At 40.1% G+C, this 15,274-nt stretch overlaps 1 protein-coding gene across 1 annotated transcript in view; it reads left to right on the forward strand.

Moving 5' to 3' along the window:
• dnah6 (dynein, axonemal, heavy chain 6) overlaps positions 1 to 15,274 on the forward strand; it is a 146,179-nt gene that overhangs the window by 28,023 nt on the left and 102,882 nt on the right. Inside the window, 4 exon segments of the mRNA XM_041218913.1 lie at positions 4,211 to 4,354; positions 9,246 to 9,452; positions 11,968 to 12,060; positions 14,428 to 14,547. Coding sequence (XP_041074847.1) covers positions 4,211 to 4,354; positions 9,246 to 9,452; positions 11,968 to 12,060; positions 14,428 to 14,547 — 564 coding nt within the window.

Raw genomic sequence — 15,274 nt, forward strand, 5'->3', positions numbered from 1 at the left:
GAGTTGAAATAAACCGAGCTTGCCCCAGTTTGTCTAAGAGTTCATCTACTCGAGGCATGGGATATGCATCAAACTTGGAGATAGCATTCACCCTCCTAAAATCGATACATAATCGTAGTGACCCATCTGGCTTGTCTATTGGTACTATTGGGCTACACCACTCACTTCGGGAAGGTTCAATTACCCCAAGTTTCAACATACACTCCACCTCCCTTCGAACAGAATCTCTCCGACTCTCTGGAATGCGATACGGTCTCTGTCTAACTCTTAGACCTGGCGGAGTGATAATAGCATGTTCGATCAAATGCGTTCTTCCAGGCACGTTAGAAAACACATCACTGAACATTTTAATTAGATTGCTTACCTCTTCACGCTGATCAGGAGTTAATTGTTCCCCCATCGGGACCTCAATTGCTGACTCTGACTCAATTGAGGGTCCAAAATCCTCTCCCTCCTGTACAGGAGATATAAAATGGACTTCCCGTTCTTTCCACGGTTTCAGGAGATTAACATGATAAATTTGACTTTCTTTCCGACGCCCAGGCTGTCGGATCTCATAATTGACTTTACCAATTGCTCGAATAACCTGAAAAGGACCCTGCCATTTAGCAAACAACTTAGATTCCGATGAGGGCAACAATAACAACACTTTGTCTCCAGGTCGAAAGTTCCGAATTCTTGCATTTTTATTGTAGCTTTGTTGCTGCTTCTGCTGTGCCGCTTTGAGATTGTCATGTGCCAATCGACCGACTAATTCTAAGCGATCGCGTAACTGCAACACGTATTTTACTACATTTTTAGACTCCTTTGACTGTTCTTCCCAGCCTTCTCTTATGAGATCCAAGATACCCCGCGGCTGCCGACCGTACAAGAGCTCAAACGGGGAAAACCCCGTTGAGGATTGTGGTACCTCGCGAACTGCAAAGAGCAAGTAGGGAAGCAGTTTAGCCCAATTGCGTTTTTCTTGATCTACAAAGCGGCGCAACATATTTTTCAAAGTCTGATTAAATCGTTCAACAAGCCCATCCGTTTGTGGATGAAAAACTGAGGTTCTAATTGAACGAATTTTCAATAATTTATATAGTTGCTGAATACAGTCTGACATAAAATTAGTGCCCTGATCAGTGAGAATTTCTTTCGGGATTCCCACCCTAGAGAATATTTTTACCAATTCATTCGCTACAGCTATTGCATTCATAGAGCGTAAGGGAACAGCTTCTGGATATCTCGTTGCGTAGTCCACTACTACTAAAATATACCGATATCCTGACTCTGTTCCCTCCAGAGGGCCTACTAAATCTACACCAATCCTTTCAAACGGTACCCCAATAATTGGAAGTGGAACCAGAGGTGCGGGGCGAACTGACTTAGGGGCAGCTAATTGACATTCAGGACACTCCGATACATACTTCCGCACAAGACCATAAACCCCAGGCCAAAAAAACCGGGCCAGAATTCGTTCCTGAGTCTTTTCAGTTCCCAAATGACCTGAAAATGGAATGTCATGCGCCAATCTCATGACTTCTGACTGAAAAGGCCTAGGAACCAATAACTGTTTTACGAGCTGTCCCGTCCCGGGAGCCCGGGTTATTCTATATAATAAGTGCCCAGATACAGAAAAATGCGGAAATACCACCGGTTGTCCTTCCTGCATATCCTTCCCCTCGATATATCTAACCCGTTTCCAAGCATACTGTAACGTGGGATCATTTTGTTGTTCATATCCCAAGTCAATATCTCGGTCCCAATGGTTAGGTACACAGAGAGGAGTGTCTTTTATTACATGACCTTCCACCTCAGTAACCTCGCAGCCCCGGTTACACTGAATACCTACTCCCTTTCCTTGCCGTTTCAGCGATTGGTTTACTTTTGTGTCAGACCCCTCCCCTTGTCGTCTCAGAGTTCCCTCATATTTTTCCACCCGACGCTCTCTTTTTGTTTTTCTTGGGCGGATTTTAGGGTTAAACAGGTCGGATTGCAACGGAAAAATCTCGCCAATTGTTTTCTCCTGTTGCTTTAATTGTCCCCTGGTAGAAACTAAGACCATTTCCCGACCTAAAATACGATCAAAAAACGGCCAGTCTCTTCCCAGGAGAACAGGGTATGGTAAACATTGCGCTACAGCCACTTTAACGTAAGCTGAATAATCACCTACAATAAGTCTAACTTTAGTGGTGGGATAAACCCGAGTTTCTCCATGAATACAGGAGATAGCCACTTTACCCTGTGGCTCCCAGGCTACCCCATCCAAGAGAGCTTGCCGAATCAATGTTTGTGCACACCCAGAGTCCGCAAATGCGTAAGTACTCTTTCCCCCGACCTGTACTCTTAACTGATAAGGGCCCTCCCGACATTCCCCAGTGTTCCTACCTGTTACTGCTGACCAGGATCTTGTCGCCAGGTCCACCTTTATTACTGGACAATTCCTGGCAATGTGTCCAGGCTCATTACATTGGTAGCACACTTGGTTAGGAGGCATCAACGGAGTTAATCTGTCCTGCGAGTCCGCGACCGGCAGGTTAGGGGGATTCTCTCTCGCCCAGGATGGGGCTAACCTCGACCTCCATGGTCTGAAGGTCCGGTTACCCCCTCTGGGCTTCATTGGTTGGTTGGTCCGAGTTAGTTTAGGGGCAGGAGTGGGGTCTGACCCGGCACCTTCGTTTGCGTCTTCGTAGGCCTCCGCCAGGAGGAGGGCATCCTCGAGAGTGGTAGGTCTATTCCTCTTAATCCACTCTCGATTCCCTGGCGGTAGTATAGACGCAAACTGTTCTATAACTATTTTCTGCACCAGTTCTTGGGGTGTATGTTCTTCTGGCCGCAGCCACCGGGTGCACTGATCTAAAAGATATTGTCCCGCAACCCGGGGCCGCATCCCCTTGGACAGCTGGTATTCCCGAAAACGGCGCCGGTATGTTTCCTCCGTGATCCCGAGGCGTGAGAGAATGGCTTCTTTAACTTTAACATAGTCCCCTGCATTCGTGGCCGTCAGGGCTCGATATGCTGCCTGAGCTTCCCCTGTCAGGCAGGGTGCCAATTTCATGGCCCAGTGTTCCCTAGGCCACTCTGCAGCCTCTGCCACTCTCTCAAACGTAATCAAGAAAGCCTCGGGATCATCTTCCGAGGTCATCTTCTGAAGATTAGGCTGAGCTGCAAACATCCGGGCAACCGCTCTCTCTGATGTTGATATTGATAGTTTTTCTACCAGCTGTCCCAAGAACTGGGCGAGCTGTTCCAGGTGCCGTGTCTCTCTCTCCTCTCGCTTCTCCTCCTGCTCCCTAAACATTGTCAAAACTGTAGCTGGATCCAATCCCACTTCTGACACCACGTGTGAGGCGAGAGTGTATTAAATGGAATGTCCAGACAGTAATTTATGTGTACAGAAATAAAATAATTTATTTTTATTTTCTATACACAACAAAAGGATTAAATAACAAACAAAAAAACAAAATGGTGTGAGGGAAGGAGTGCAGGGGTGGAATCCAAAACAAACTGTGATGACTCGTCTTTAATTTGTCTTCGTGGTGACCATACATAAACAAAAAAAAGACAAAAGAAATGTTAGTGTTTCAAAAATCCCGCTGCACAAAACCAGACTCTCCCTCCACCCGTTACTCCTCCTACTTTACTTTCGGACCAACCCCGAACACAGTAGTACGTTCCCTTTAGTATGTAATGTCCCGCCTCTGTAGTCAGTGGAACACCAATCCCCAACCGACACGTGTCCTTCTCCTTCACTTGACTCCAGTGGCTGGAAGTTACATACTCGTACTTCCGCCCCTCACCAAGGTGCCGCCCCTCAAAAAGATGACTTTTGCCATGGTCACGAGATCTTGGTAAGGGAAGTCCCGAGTTGGTTTGATGCCACCTACTGTCGGGAGGCTGAATCACAGACCGAAACCCCTTTGACTCATCACATCTGATTTATAGAAAATAATATTTCCCATCGAGGGACAAAATAGAAGTTATGTAATCTGATTGTGACTTCAGATTAACATTAATTTAAATATATGGGGTGAAATTGTGATATATAAATAAGATCAGGTCTATGTGTAAATGCTCCTGGATACCTGGATGTTCTGCAGCATTTGGCTTGGGATGGATCGACAACAATGCTTTTTTTTAAAATAAATTCAGTATTTTCACTGTCTAACATTTCCCTCAAGAAAGGTGATTGACATTTACATGTTTTCATACATTTTTGCTTTTACAGCACCCATTTGATACCTTAGACCCAGAACAACTAAGTTCACAAGTTACAAAGTATGCAAAGTTTGTGAATCAGTTGGAAAAGGGACTGCCTCCAAATAATGTTGTTCCAGAACTTAAAGAGAAAGTTGAGATGATGAAAGAAAAGGTAAGTTGTGTTAGTTAGTTATGGACTGTTTGCTAGGATACTAATCAAGTTCTACCAAAAGGCACTTAGTGGCATTTTAATTTTGAACCTTTAGTTTTTCTGGTAAAGAATGATTTAGCATATGGATCTCCCACTGCTCCAACAGAGGGCAGACTTGAGCAACAGTGGTCAAGGGAAGGCATAGGAAAAAACATAATGCAGACCTAAAGGTGAGCGATACCTTAGGGTTCAAGAGAGGAGACAAATTAGTGGTGAAGCAGTTAGCCTTTGCTCTCGAGTCTCCCGAGCCTCGTCACATTTACAATAATTGCATTTAAAAAGTGCCGATTACTGTTTTCACAGTCTTTGTTCCTTTTACTATTGTATACAGTTGTTTTTAATTGATTTAAAAAATAAACTACTGAAGTACGTTGAGTAAAAGCAACATGTACATTTTGCAATGTATAGTAACAAAATGCAATGAACCACTGACCCATGTGCAGCTCAAAATAATGCCAATAGTGCTTAATGCAGCATGCAAATAGCATTTGGTACTTTGTGGTGAGTACCATGTAATGTCGAACCAGAAATGTTCCACCTGCTGTTTTTTATTTTAACAACAGTATTCCTGACCATATATATATATATATATATATATATATATATATATATATATATATATATATATATATATATATATATATACACACACACACACACACACACACACACACAGTGGCGTAACTTTGGTTCCAAAAGTGTTGGCACAATGTTGTCATGAGTGATAAGTGGCAAACAGGTATATTATTCAGTTGCTTCTGAGTCATGGAATTACGAAGCCATGACTTTAGTCTTTGAAGAGCACTGAAGATCCCTTTAGTACAACTGGCCCCTGAGGCATTGTTGAGCACTACAGCAAGTGTGGCACCCTTATGGAAATAAAATATATTTTAATATATTGAGCAATTTAATGTAATAGATTGATTAATATATTTAAGATTACAAAATGTATTACAGATATATGCAAATATATTTTTGTTATATTGTACAATATATAAATCATAATCTAATATTTTTTTGACATGTGAATACTTTTAAATTCGTTAGTATTATACAAATGCAAAAAAAACCCAAAAAAACAAATAAACATTCAAGAATATATATATATATATATATATATATATATATATATATATATATATATATATATATATATAAATTTAGTAATCAGCAATTATTTTCTTCCAATTTGGCATATCCAATTATTTTTAGGCTCAGCTCACCGCTACCACCCCGCGCTGACTTGGAAGTGGCGAAGACGAACACACGCTGTCCTCCGAAGCGTGTGCTGTCAGCCGACCACTTCTTTTCACACTGCAGACTCACCGTACACCCACCCAGAGCTACAGTGTCAGAAGTCAACGCAGCTCTGTGCAGCTTACAGGCAAGCCTGCAGGTGCATGGCCAATTGTGCGCTGCCCCCTGGGAGCTCCCATCACGGTCGGCAATAGAATAGCCTGGACTCGAACATGTGACCTCCAGGCTATAGGGCACATCCTGCACTCCACGCCTTTGCCGGATGCACCACTCAGGAGCCCCCGTATATAGCAAATCTTAAGACTAAAATGATAATTGTATGTCAATAGATTTACAAAATATATTTTCCTTCCATAAGGGCATAATGCTAATTTAATGAGAGGGATGAGAATTGCCCTTGAAATATTTATAGAAATGTTGAGGTTTCCCCACAATTGAAATACTTAAGATAAATACAGTTTTGCTGTTAAAATTATGCTCATGCTGTATTGGTATAAGAAAAGGGTGTTTAACTAGGATGTCCCCGGTTCAGATCACAGCTCACTCAATGACTGACACCCTGAGCAAGTCTCTTAACCTGGGTGTGCTCCGTTTTTCGGGTGAGACGTTATATGTGACTGTGGCTGATGCATCTACTAAATAAACAAATAATAATGATAATAAAAAAAGCAGATGTAGCTTGAACCTCAAACTGCAGTATATCAACAATAATATAAATAACACCTAGCTCCAGACAAGTTTCAAACTTTAAATGTGTTCCTGATTACAGGTAAGAACTCAACTTTACTATGATGAATAAGATAATGTTCGTTATGGTAATTGTTTACTTATTAGTTTAAAAATGTTTCGCAAAATGTGACCAAGAGTGAGTTTTTGGAACATAGATAAATAGAGATGTGAGAGTCTGTGCGATTGTATTAAAACATGAAAAAAAAATTAGAATCAGTGATATATTGTGATTAATTTGGTATAATAATTGTGTAAAAAGTTCTTTGGCCAGTGATTGTGAACCGGTGTAGAGGTAATGCAGTGCAGAAGAAATCACAAACAATTGTAATCCGGTAGGAAACGGGGGTTTTAATTATAATCCGGGTCTGGTGACCAAAAAGAAAAACGCCCCGGCAATACACAACAATGTGTAATGCGCGTAGCCAAACAAACGGGTTTACAGTCTCAAACAATAATCGCTATCCGCCCCACAATGCTAAAACACGGTCACCAGTCCAGGGTGTGTTTAATAGTGCTCGTGGTGGGTGATAACAGGTTATTTGGTGACAGTTCTTCTGGCTTGTGCTGGCCCAAAAGCGACAGCTCCAGTACGTGTTTAGCCGTCTGGTGATTCAATAAACAAGACAATTACTAACACACAAAAACAAACAAACACTCACGAATATTCTTTGGCAGTTCCTACTGCAGCTCTCAGTCCTTCCAGGTTTACGTATACAACCCAAGCGAAGGAAAAGATTAGCGTTTCTCTGGCCCCTTTTATGCTACCCCGCATGATCCCTTGGTAAACGATTCCAACTGCATCTATTGCTTGCAGCTGCTACCTCGTTTACCTTCCGGGTCAATACGTTCCTGCAACAGAGTCTCACTTCCATCCAGGCTGACCGACTTGCCAACCTTGGAAACGAACTGTCAGGCCAGCCTGTCCAGATACTTTTCCTTTTGCTATTTAGCACCCTCACAGGTCGAGAGGGAGATTTACAACCAGAACACATTGTATTTCTGTCACATATCCCACCGCTCAGAGTGGAGCCGAAGGAACACTCGGCTGAATCTACCTTTCCCATTACTCCCCCCTCCTGGGAAAAATAATCTGCATTTTGATGGTCCTTTCCCGTACGGTGTACCATATTGTACATGAAGGGCTGCAATGCCAGATACCACTGAGTTATTTGGGCATTGCTGTCCTTCATCGTGCTTAACCACTTGAGTGGAGCGTGGTCTGTGACAAGATCAAATGAGTGCCCCAGCAGGTAGTATCATAAAGAGTAAGTAGCCCATTTAATGGCCAAACACTCCTTTTTGACTACGGAGCAGTTGCATTCCTGAGGTAGCATCTTTTTGCTGATGTACAGTATCGGGTGCTCTACTCCAGCTACCTTTTGGGACAAGACAGCACCCAAATGCGTCAGTGTGGAGAATGAATCTCTTAGTGAAATCTGGTGTGATAAGAGTGGGGGCCTGGCAAAGTCCACGCTTAATCGTATCAAACGCCCCCTGACACTCAGCTGACCATTAAATTAAATGGAGCACTCTTTTTGGTGAGATCAACTAACAGGTTAACCACTGTGGCATACTTGGGGATAAAGCGCCACTATGACAATAGAACTGCACCACTCGCTCCTGGAAGGCTCAGTGACCCCAAACTTGAGCATGTCTCATACCTCTTTGCGAATGCCACTTCGTCCACTTTCTGGGATCCGGTACAGTCTCTCTTGCACAGTGACACCTGGTGGAGAGATAATGTCATATTCAATCAAATTAGTTCTGCCGGGCAAGTTAATTTCGATTCTGATGAGGGAAGTAACAGCATTACCTTGTCTCCTCGTCGAAAGGTTATAATTAGTGCATTTTTGTTGTAATGCTGCTGTTGTCGGTGCTGAGACGATCTGAGGTTGTCCTGGGCCAAACAACTGACCAAATCTAGGCGATCTCTTAGTAGGAGCACATGCTTCACCACATTTTTGGACGAGCCTCAAAGGGGGAGAACCCTGTCGAACTCTGTGGCACTTCTCTCACTGCAAAAAGGAGGTAGGGAAGAAGCGATGCCCAATGTTTTTGCTCTTGTGTTACAAACCGTGGAAATTATTGTAGATATCGTATGATATCGAAATCATATCAAAATGTCTATATTGGTGCCCACCCCTAATATACACTTTTATTAGATTGTAGCATTTTTTGTTCCTTGCATAAAAGCTAAAGCTATTTGTAAACTGATGTGGAAATTATTATCGATATCGAATAATATTGAAATCATATCAAAATATCGATATTGGTGCCCATCCCTAATATACATTTTTTATTAGATTGTAGCATTTTTTGTTCCTTGTATAAAAGCTAAAGCTATTTCTAAACTACATTTTGGTCCATTAATTTATGTAGCTTACACCTTATGATAGAAAATGTATTTATCCTATGAATATTTTCCTTAAAATAAATGACTATTTGCACCCTGCAGGCGCCCGACCAGTCTACAGGGGTTGCTGGTGCGCGGTGAGCCAAGAACACCCTGGCCAATCTAATCTAAGCCCTCCCCACTTGGGCGACACTCAGACAATTGTGCACTGCGCCCTGGAGACTCCTGTCCACGGTCGGCAGTAGAATAACATATACTCGATCCGGCAATTTCCAAGCTATGGGCGCATCCTACTCTCCACGTGGAGTGCCTTTCCCAGATGCGCCTTAACCTGTTCTTGTTCGTATTCTCAGCAGATTAATTTTCCTGGGAATATATATATATATATATATATATATATATATATATATATATATATATATATATATATATATATATATATATATATATATATATAAAATTGTTTTTTAATTGATATAAAATAAAACACACAGAATATTTGTGTAATTTCAGCTTCCAGTAATCAGTGACCTGCGAAATCCAAGCCTGAAGCAAAGACACTGGAACATACTGGAAACCACTATTGATGCAAAATTGACTGAGCAACCATTATCTCTCGCAAGACTGATAGAAATTAAAGCTTTTGAATTTGCTTCGCAAATTCAGGATGTGTCGGGTCAGGCTTCAGGGGAAGCATCTCTGGAGACCATTCTTAAAAAGGTAAGATACACAATATATAATTTGTGCCCATACTTGCATCTATATATATATAGTAATGGGTTGGTCGATTAAAAAACGTAAAAGACAATGTAAACAAACTGGTTTGTAAACAAAGTATTTAATGTGAAGTGTTTGAGATTAAAACTAAAGATGGGTTAATTAATTGATAATACTGTGTTAAATAAGGGAAACTAGATGTAATTAAGCCTGGTTTAAAATAAATATGTTGTGTTTAGTAGAGACCATGGGGAGGGAGGGGCAATAGGACCCAGTAGTGATTACTGGAGTCAGGACCAACTCCAGGTTTAGTCAATAGACTAATTAGTGGATTAATTAGTTAAGTTTAAAAGGATGTGAGTGTGTGTGTTTCGTGTGGGTGATGGTAGGCGTTTGGTTGGGAGAGTTGGAGAGTTGGAGAGTTGGAGAGTTGGAGAGTTGGAGAGTTGGAGAGTTGGAGAGTTGGTTATTTGGTTATTGTGAGTATTGTGGAAATGGGAAAATGAACTATGGATTACAATTTGGATTACGATTTGGTTTTGGTGACAAGGTAACAGGCTTAGCCTGTCTTGTTCTTAGTTAGGAAACTTTTGTTTAGTTAGGGCCCGAGAACGGGTTAGGTTTTGTTTTGTTTATTTTTCTTTTTAGTATTGTAAACAATAAACACACGCTACAGCGTTTCTTGGCATCCTGTGTTTAAAGCATTTATTTGAAGAAGGAAAACGTGTGATTGGAGGGCAATCTGTCTTGTTTTAGTGGGGTTATTCTTGGCTCACTCTGATAAGGCCAAGTCTCCAGTAGTAATTGCATGTGCTGCGCTAACTCTTTAAATAATTTACATAAAATATGCAATGCAAATATTTGTAAATAGCATGTTTACACAGAAAACCGTGCATAAACTAAAATAAAAAAGTGTAGCTGGTGTCTTTCAATTTGACAAATTTGTCAACACTACTCTATTTTAAAGATCGCTCATCTGCAGTACAATTATTCAGAGAAAGTGTATTTGTAACTAAATATACTATGGTGTTTCCCTTGTCTGGTGAAATAATAAAATAAAAAGAGATAGAAAATTAAATTCTAAATACTGAAATGTATTATTTTTCTCAATAACAGTCAGCGAAATTCAGTACTTACCCAGCATATTAACACCCCGCCTCTGCTCACGAATGATTGGACAGCTGTCAGATCTTTCACTTTCCCTTTGGCTACTCACTCGTCTTCAATTTTCATGCAGAATACTGTGAACGATCTCTGCTTGCTTATGATTGGACAGCTGAGTAAAACTTGGCAGATATTTGACTCTCCTATTGGTTAAATTTACAGTCGGTACCTGCACCTGAATCAGACAAAGTTTATGTCCCACCCAGCTAAATTATAATTGGGCTACCACAGAGTCATTGCAGATATTCAGTTGGTTGATTGTATCACAGAGTACATACAAGCATAGCATAAGCGAGCAGCACTGAGGCGCTTTTGTTGGAAAACGTGTTTAAAGCTTTCTTTATTTTCCCACGCTATGACCCACCAGAAATGTGTTCACGACCCATAATTTAAAAACAGCTGCTGCGGGCACAATGGCCTGGCTTCGCGGGCATGACTTTGAGGACCACTGAATTTACAATAAACACCAGGTGCATTGGATAACTAAGTATTAATACAATTACTGCACTCTTCCTGAGTGTATTTTCATATATATATATATATATATATATATATATATATATATATATATATATATATTATATATATATATATATATATATATATATATATATATATATATATATATATATATATATATATGTATATATATATAATGTTTAGAATATAACAAAATAAATTACTTACATGTATTATATGTCATTATAAAAGTAATTTTTTTGTTGGGCAGAAAAGAATTGTAGGCAATCTGGGAATGTGGATCTGTAAGAGAGCAACACCAATCAAAGCCTCAGTCTTAAAAGCAACAGGGTTTGACTGTCTCTATACAAAGTTTGGTACAGTTTAATGATGGAATACTGTAGTTACACAGCTAAGAATGGATGCAGTGGGCAATCGCACATTGCCTATGGCAGCTGCCCAAAGACCATTAGGGGAATCGAACATTGTTAATGGAGGCTGCAAAAGGGGTTAACAAATACTGCGCAGTTCTTCAGTATGGGGGCTATACCATTGGAAACCGTTCTGTATTGGCAATACCATTGTAGCTTCACTTGGCCTCTTACTGTTGTCATCAAAGAAAACTTGGTAATGGCGAGCACATCTAAATACATGAGTAAATTCATATTGGTATTCAAATTCAAAGTCATATTGGTATGAATGGCATGAGAATATGCAGAATTGTACTGTATTATCACAAATAAGAGCAACGCCTTTGTGCGGAAAAACATTTACACCCAAAACTTTTTGTTTGTTTGTTTTTGTTCAGATAGGCACACATTCATATATTTATTCAGAAATGTGTGTATGAAATGTTAACCAGTTTTTACTAAATCTTATACTCTGCATTGTTTAGGTGGAAGATTCCTGGAAATCTACTGAATTTGTTGTACTTCCCCATCGTGATTCTAAAGACGTTTTCATTCTTGGTGGTACAGATGACATTCAGGTGAGCAGAATCCTTTAAATTACACAAAGCCTATGATTTTAATGTGGAAATTGCTGTATAAGTGTATTTTAGCTGTTGCGTTGACACTAGATTTATGTCAAACATCTGAAAAAAACCTGGAATGTGTGATACTGGAACTCACTTTGACAGACAAGTAATCATCTTTCTGTCCAGTGAGCTGTCAGAATATAAAAAAATAAATACTCATTTTTAATGCTTTGCTCTATTACGCGGTTCATTGACTAACGATCTATTGTTGCTGCGGCTGAGATTGAAGTACGATGTGCAGAAAGGCTCAAGACACAGCAATTTGATTAATGCATGTTAAAAGAAAATTCATCTCCAAAAAAATTAACGCGTTAATCGCAGAAGTTAACTGCGATTAATTGACAGCCCCCCTTGAACTTTTTTCACATTTTGTCGTGTCAGTGCCTCAGAGTTTAATGCATTATAACAGTGTTTAACATTTTTCTGTATCAGAATAATGGCAAAACGGCAAATTTGAATTGAGCGTAAGTATATAGTACTTTTATGAAGAATACTTCACATTGATAAACATTGAAAGGGTATTGTAACAAGGTACTCGTGACACATGTGGATATATATATAGTTCTGTGCAAAAGTTTTAGGCAGATGTGAAAAAATGTTTTAAAGTAAGAATGCTTTCAAAAATAGACATGTTAATAGTTTATATTTATCAATTAATAAAATGCAAAGTGAGTGGACAGAAGAAATCTACATCAAATCAATATTTGGTGTGACCACCCTTTACCTTCAAAACAGCATCAATTCTTCTAGGTACACTTGCACACAGTTTTTGAAGGAACTCGGCAGGTAGGTTGGCCCAAACATCTTGGAGAACTAACCACAGTTCTTCTGTGGATTTAGGCAGCCTCAGTTGCTTCTCTCTTTTCATGTAATCCCAGACAGACTCGATGTTGAGATCAGGGCTCTGTGGGGGCCATACCATCACTTCCAGGACTCCTTGTTCTTCTTTACGCTGAAGATAGTTCTTAATGGGGGCCATACCATCACTTCCAGGACTCCTTGTTCTTCTTTACGCTGAAGATAGTTCTAATGACTTTCGTTGTATGTTTGGGGTTGTTGTCATGCTGCAGAATAAATTTGGGGCCAATCAGATACCTCCCTGATGGTATTGCATGATGGATAAGTATCTGCCTGTACTTCTCAGCTTTGAGGAGACCATTAATTCTGACCAAATCCCCAACTCCATTTGCAGAAATGCAGCCCCAAACTTGCAAGAAACCTCCACCATGCTTCACTGTTGCCTGCAGACACTCATTTGTGTACCGCTCTCCAGCCCTTCGGCGAACAAACTGCCTTCTGCTACAGCCAAATATTTCAAATTTTGACTCATCAGTCCAGAGCACCTGCTGCCATTTTTCTGCACCCCAGTTCCTGTGTTTTCGTGCATAGTTGAGTCACTTGGCCTTGTTTCCACGTCGGAGGTATGGCTTTTTGGCCGCAAGTCTTCCATGAAGGCCACTTCTGACCAGACTTCTCCGGACAATAGATGGGTGTACCAGGGTCCCACTGTTTTCTACCAATTCTGAGCTGATGGCATTGCTGGACATCTTCCGATTGCGAAGGGAAGTAAGCATGATGTGTCTTTCATCTGCTGCAGTAAGTTTCCTTGGCCGACCACTGTGTCTACGGTCCTCAACGTTGCCCGTTTCTTTGTGCTTCTTCAAAAGAGCTTGGACAGCACATCTGGAAACCCCTGTCTGCCTTGAAATTTCTGCCTGGGAGAGACCTTGCTGATGCAGTATAACTACCTTGTGTCTTGTTGCTGTGCTCAGTCTTGCCATGGTGTATGACTTTTGACAGTAAACTGTGTTCAGCAACCTCACCTTTTTAGCTGAGTTTGGCTGTTCCTCACCCAGTTTTATTCCTCCTACACAGCTGTTTCTGTTTCAGTTAATGATTGTGTTTCAACCTACATATTGAATTGATGATCATTAGCACCTGTTTGGTACAATTGTTAAATCATACACCTGACTATATGCCTACAAAATCCCTGACTTTGTGCAAGTGTACCTAGAAGAATCAATGCTGTTTTGAAGACAAAGGGTGGTCACACCAAGTATGGATTTGATGTAGATTTTTCTTCTGTTCACTCACTTTGCATTTAGTTAATTGATAAATATAATCTATTAACATGTCTATTTTTGAAAGCATTCTTACTTTACAGCATTTTTTCACACCTGCCTAAAACTTTTGCACAGTACTGTGTGTATATATATATATATATATACACACACACACACACAAACTCTTTTGAATTACTGTATTGTATGTTCAGCAATACACCCACAATGTTGGATTTTGATTTCCACTTTTTTACAGGTCAACCTTGATGATAGCACAATTAATGTAGCAACAGTAGCATCGTCCCGCTATGTGGGCCCTATAAAAGTACGTGTGGATGAATGGCAAAGACAGCTTGCTTTGTTTAGTCAAACACTGGTAAGTGGATTATATTTGAAAAACAGAGTTTTTGTATTTAAACAACACTATACACAGAAGGGATAAACATAGACTATGGAAGTATTGTTCATGGGCCTTTGCTCATTCTGTTACTTCCAGCAATGGAGGGTGTAATAATGGTATTATATGTCAATGAAAATATGCAGTATCAATTTTAGATTTGCTGCAGTAGTTTTTTTTTTTTTTTTTTTTTTATTATATTTGGGAAAATTAAGAATTTAAAACATTAGCAATGACCAGTACATCTGGAAACCCCTGTCTGCCTTGAAATTTCTGCCTGGGAGAGACCTGGCTGATGCAGTATAACTACCTTGTGTCTCGTTGCTGTGCTCAGTCTTGCCATGGTGTATGACTTTTGACAGTAAACTGTCTTCAGCAACCTCACCTTGTTAGCTGAGTTTAGCTGTTCCTCACCCAGTTTTATTCCTCTTGTACAACTGTTTCTGTTCAGTTAATGATTGTGTTTCAACCTACATATTGAATTGATGATCATTAGCACCTCTTTAGATTTGCTGCAGTAGTTTTTATTTTTTTTTATTATATTTGGGAAAATTAAGAATTTTAAACATTAGCAATGACCAGTACTTATACATTTGTTAAACCAGAATGTGATACATGTAAACCATTGGTTATGTCTGACTGTCATTTTAAAACATAATTTATATTATAAACTGTGTTCAGTGTGTTTAATCAGATGATGAAGTAT

The sequence above is a fragment of the Polyodon spathula genome, chromosome 2, assembly GCF_017654505.1.
Source record: "Polyodon spathula isolate WHYD16114869_AA chromosome 2, ASM1765450v1, whole genome shotgun sequence".
In the NCBI taxonomy this organism is placed as follows: Eukaryota; Metazoa; Chordata; class Actinopteri; order Acipenseriformes; family Polyodontidae; genus Polyodon; species Polyodon spathula.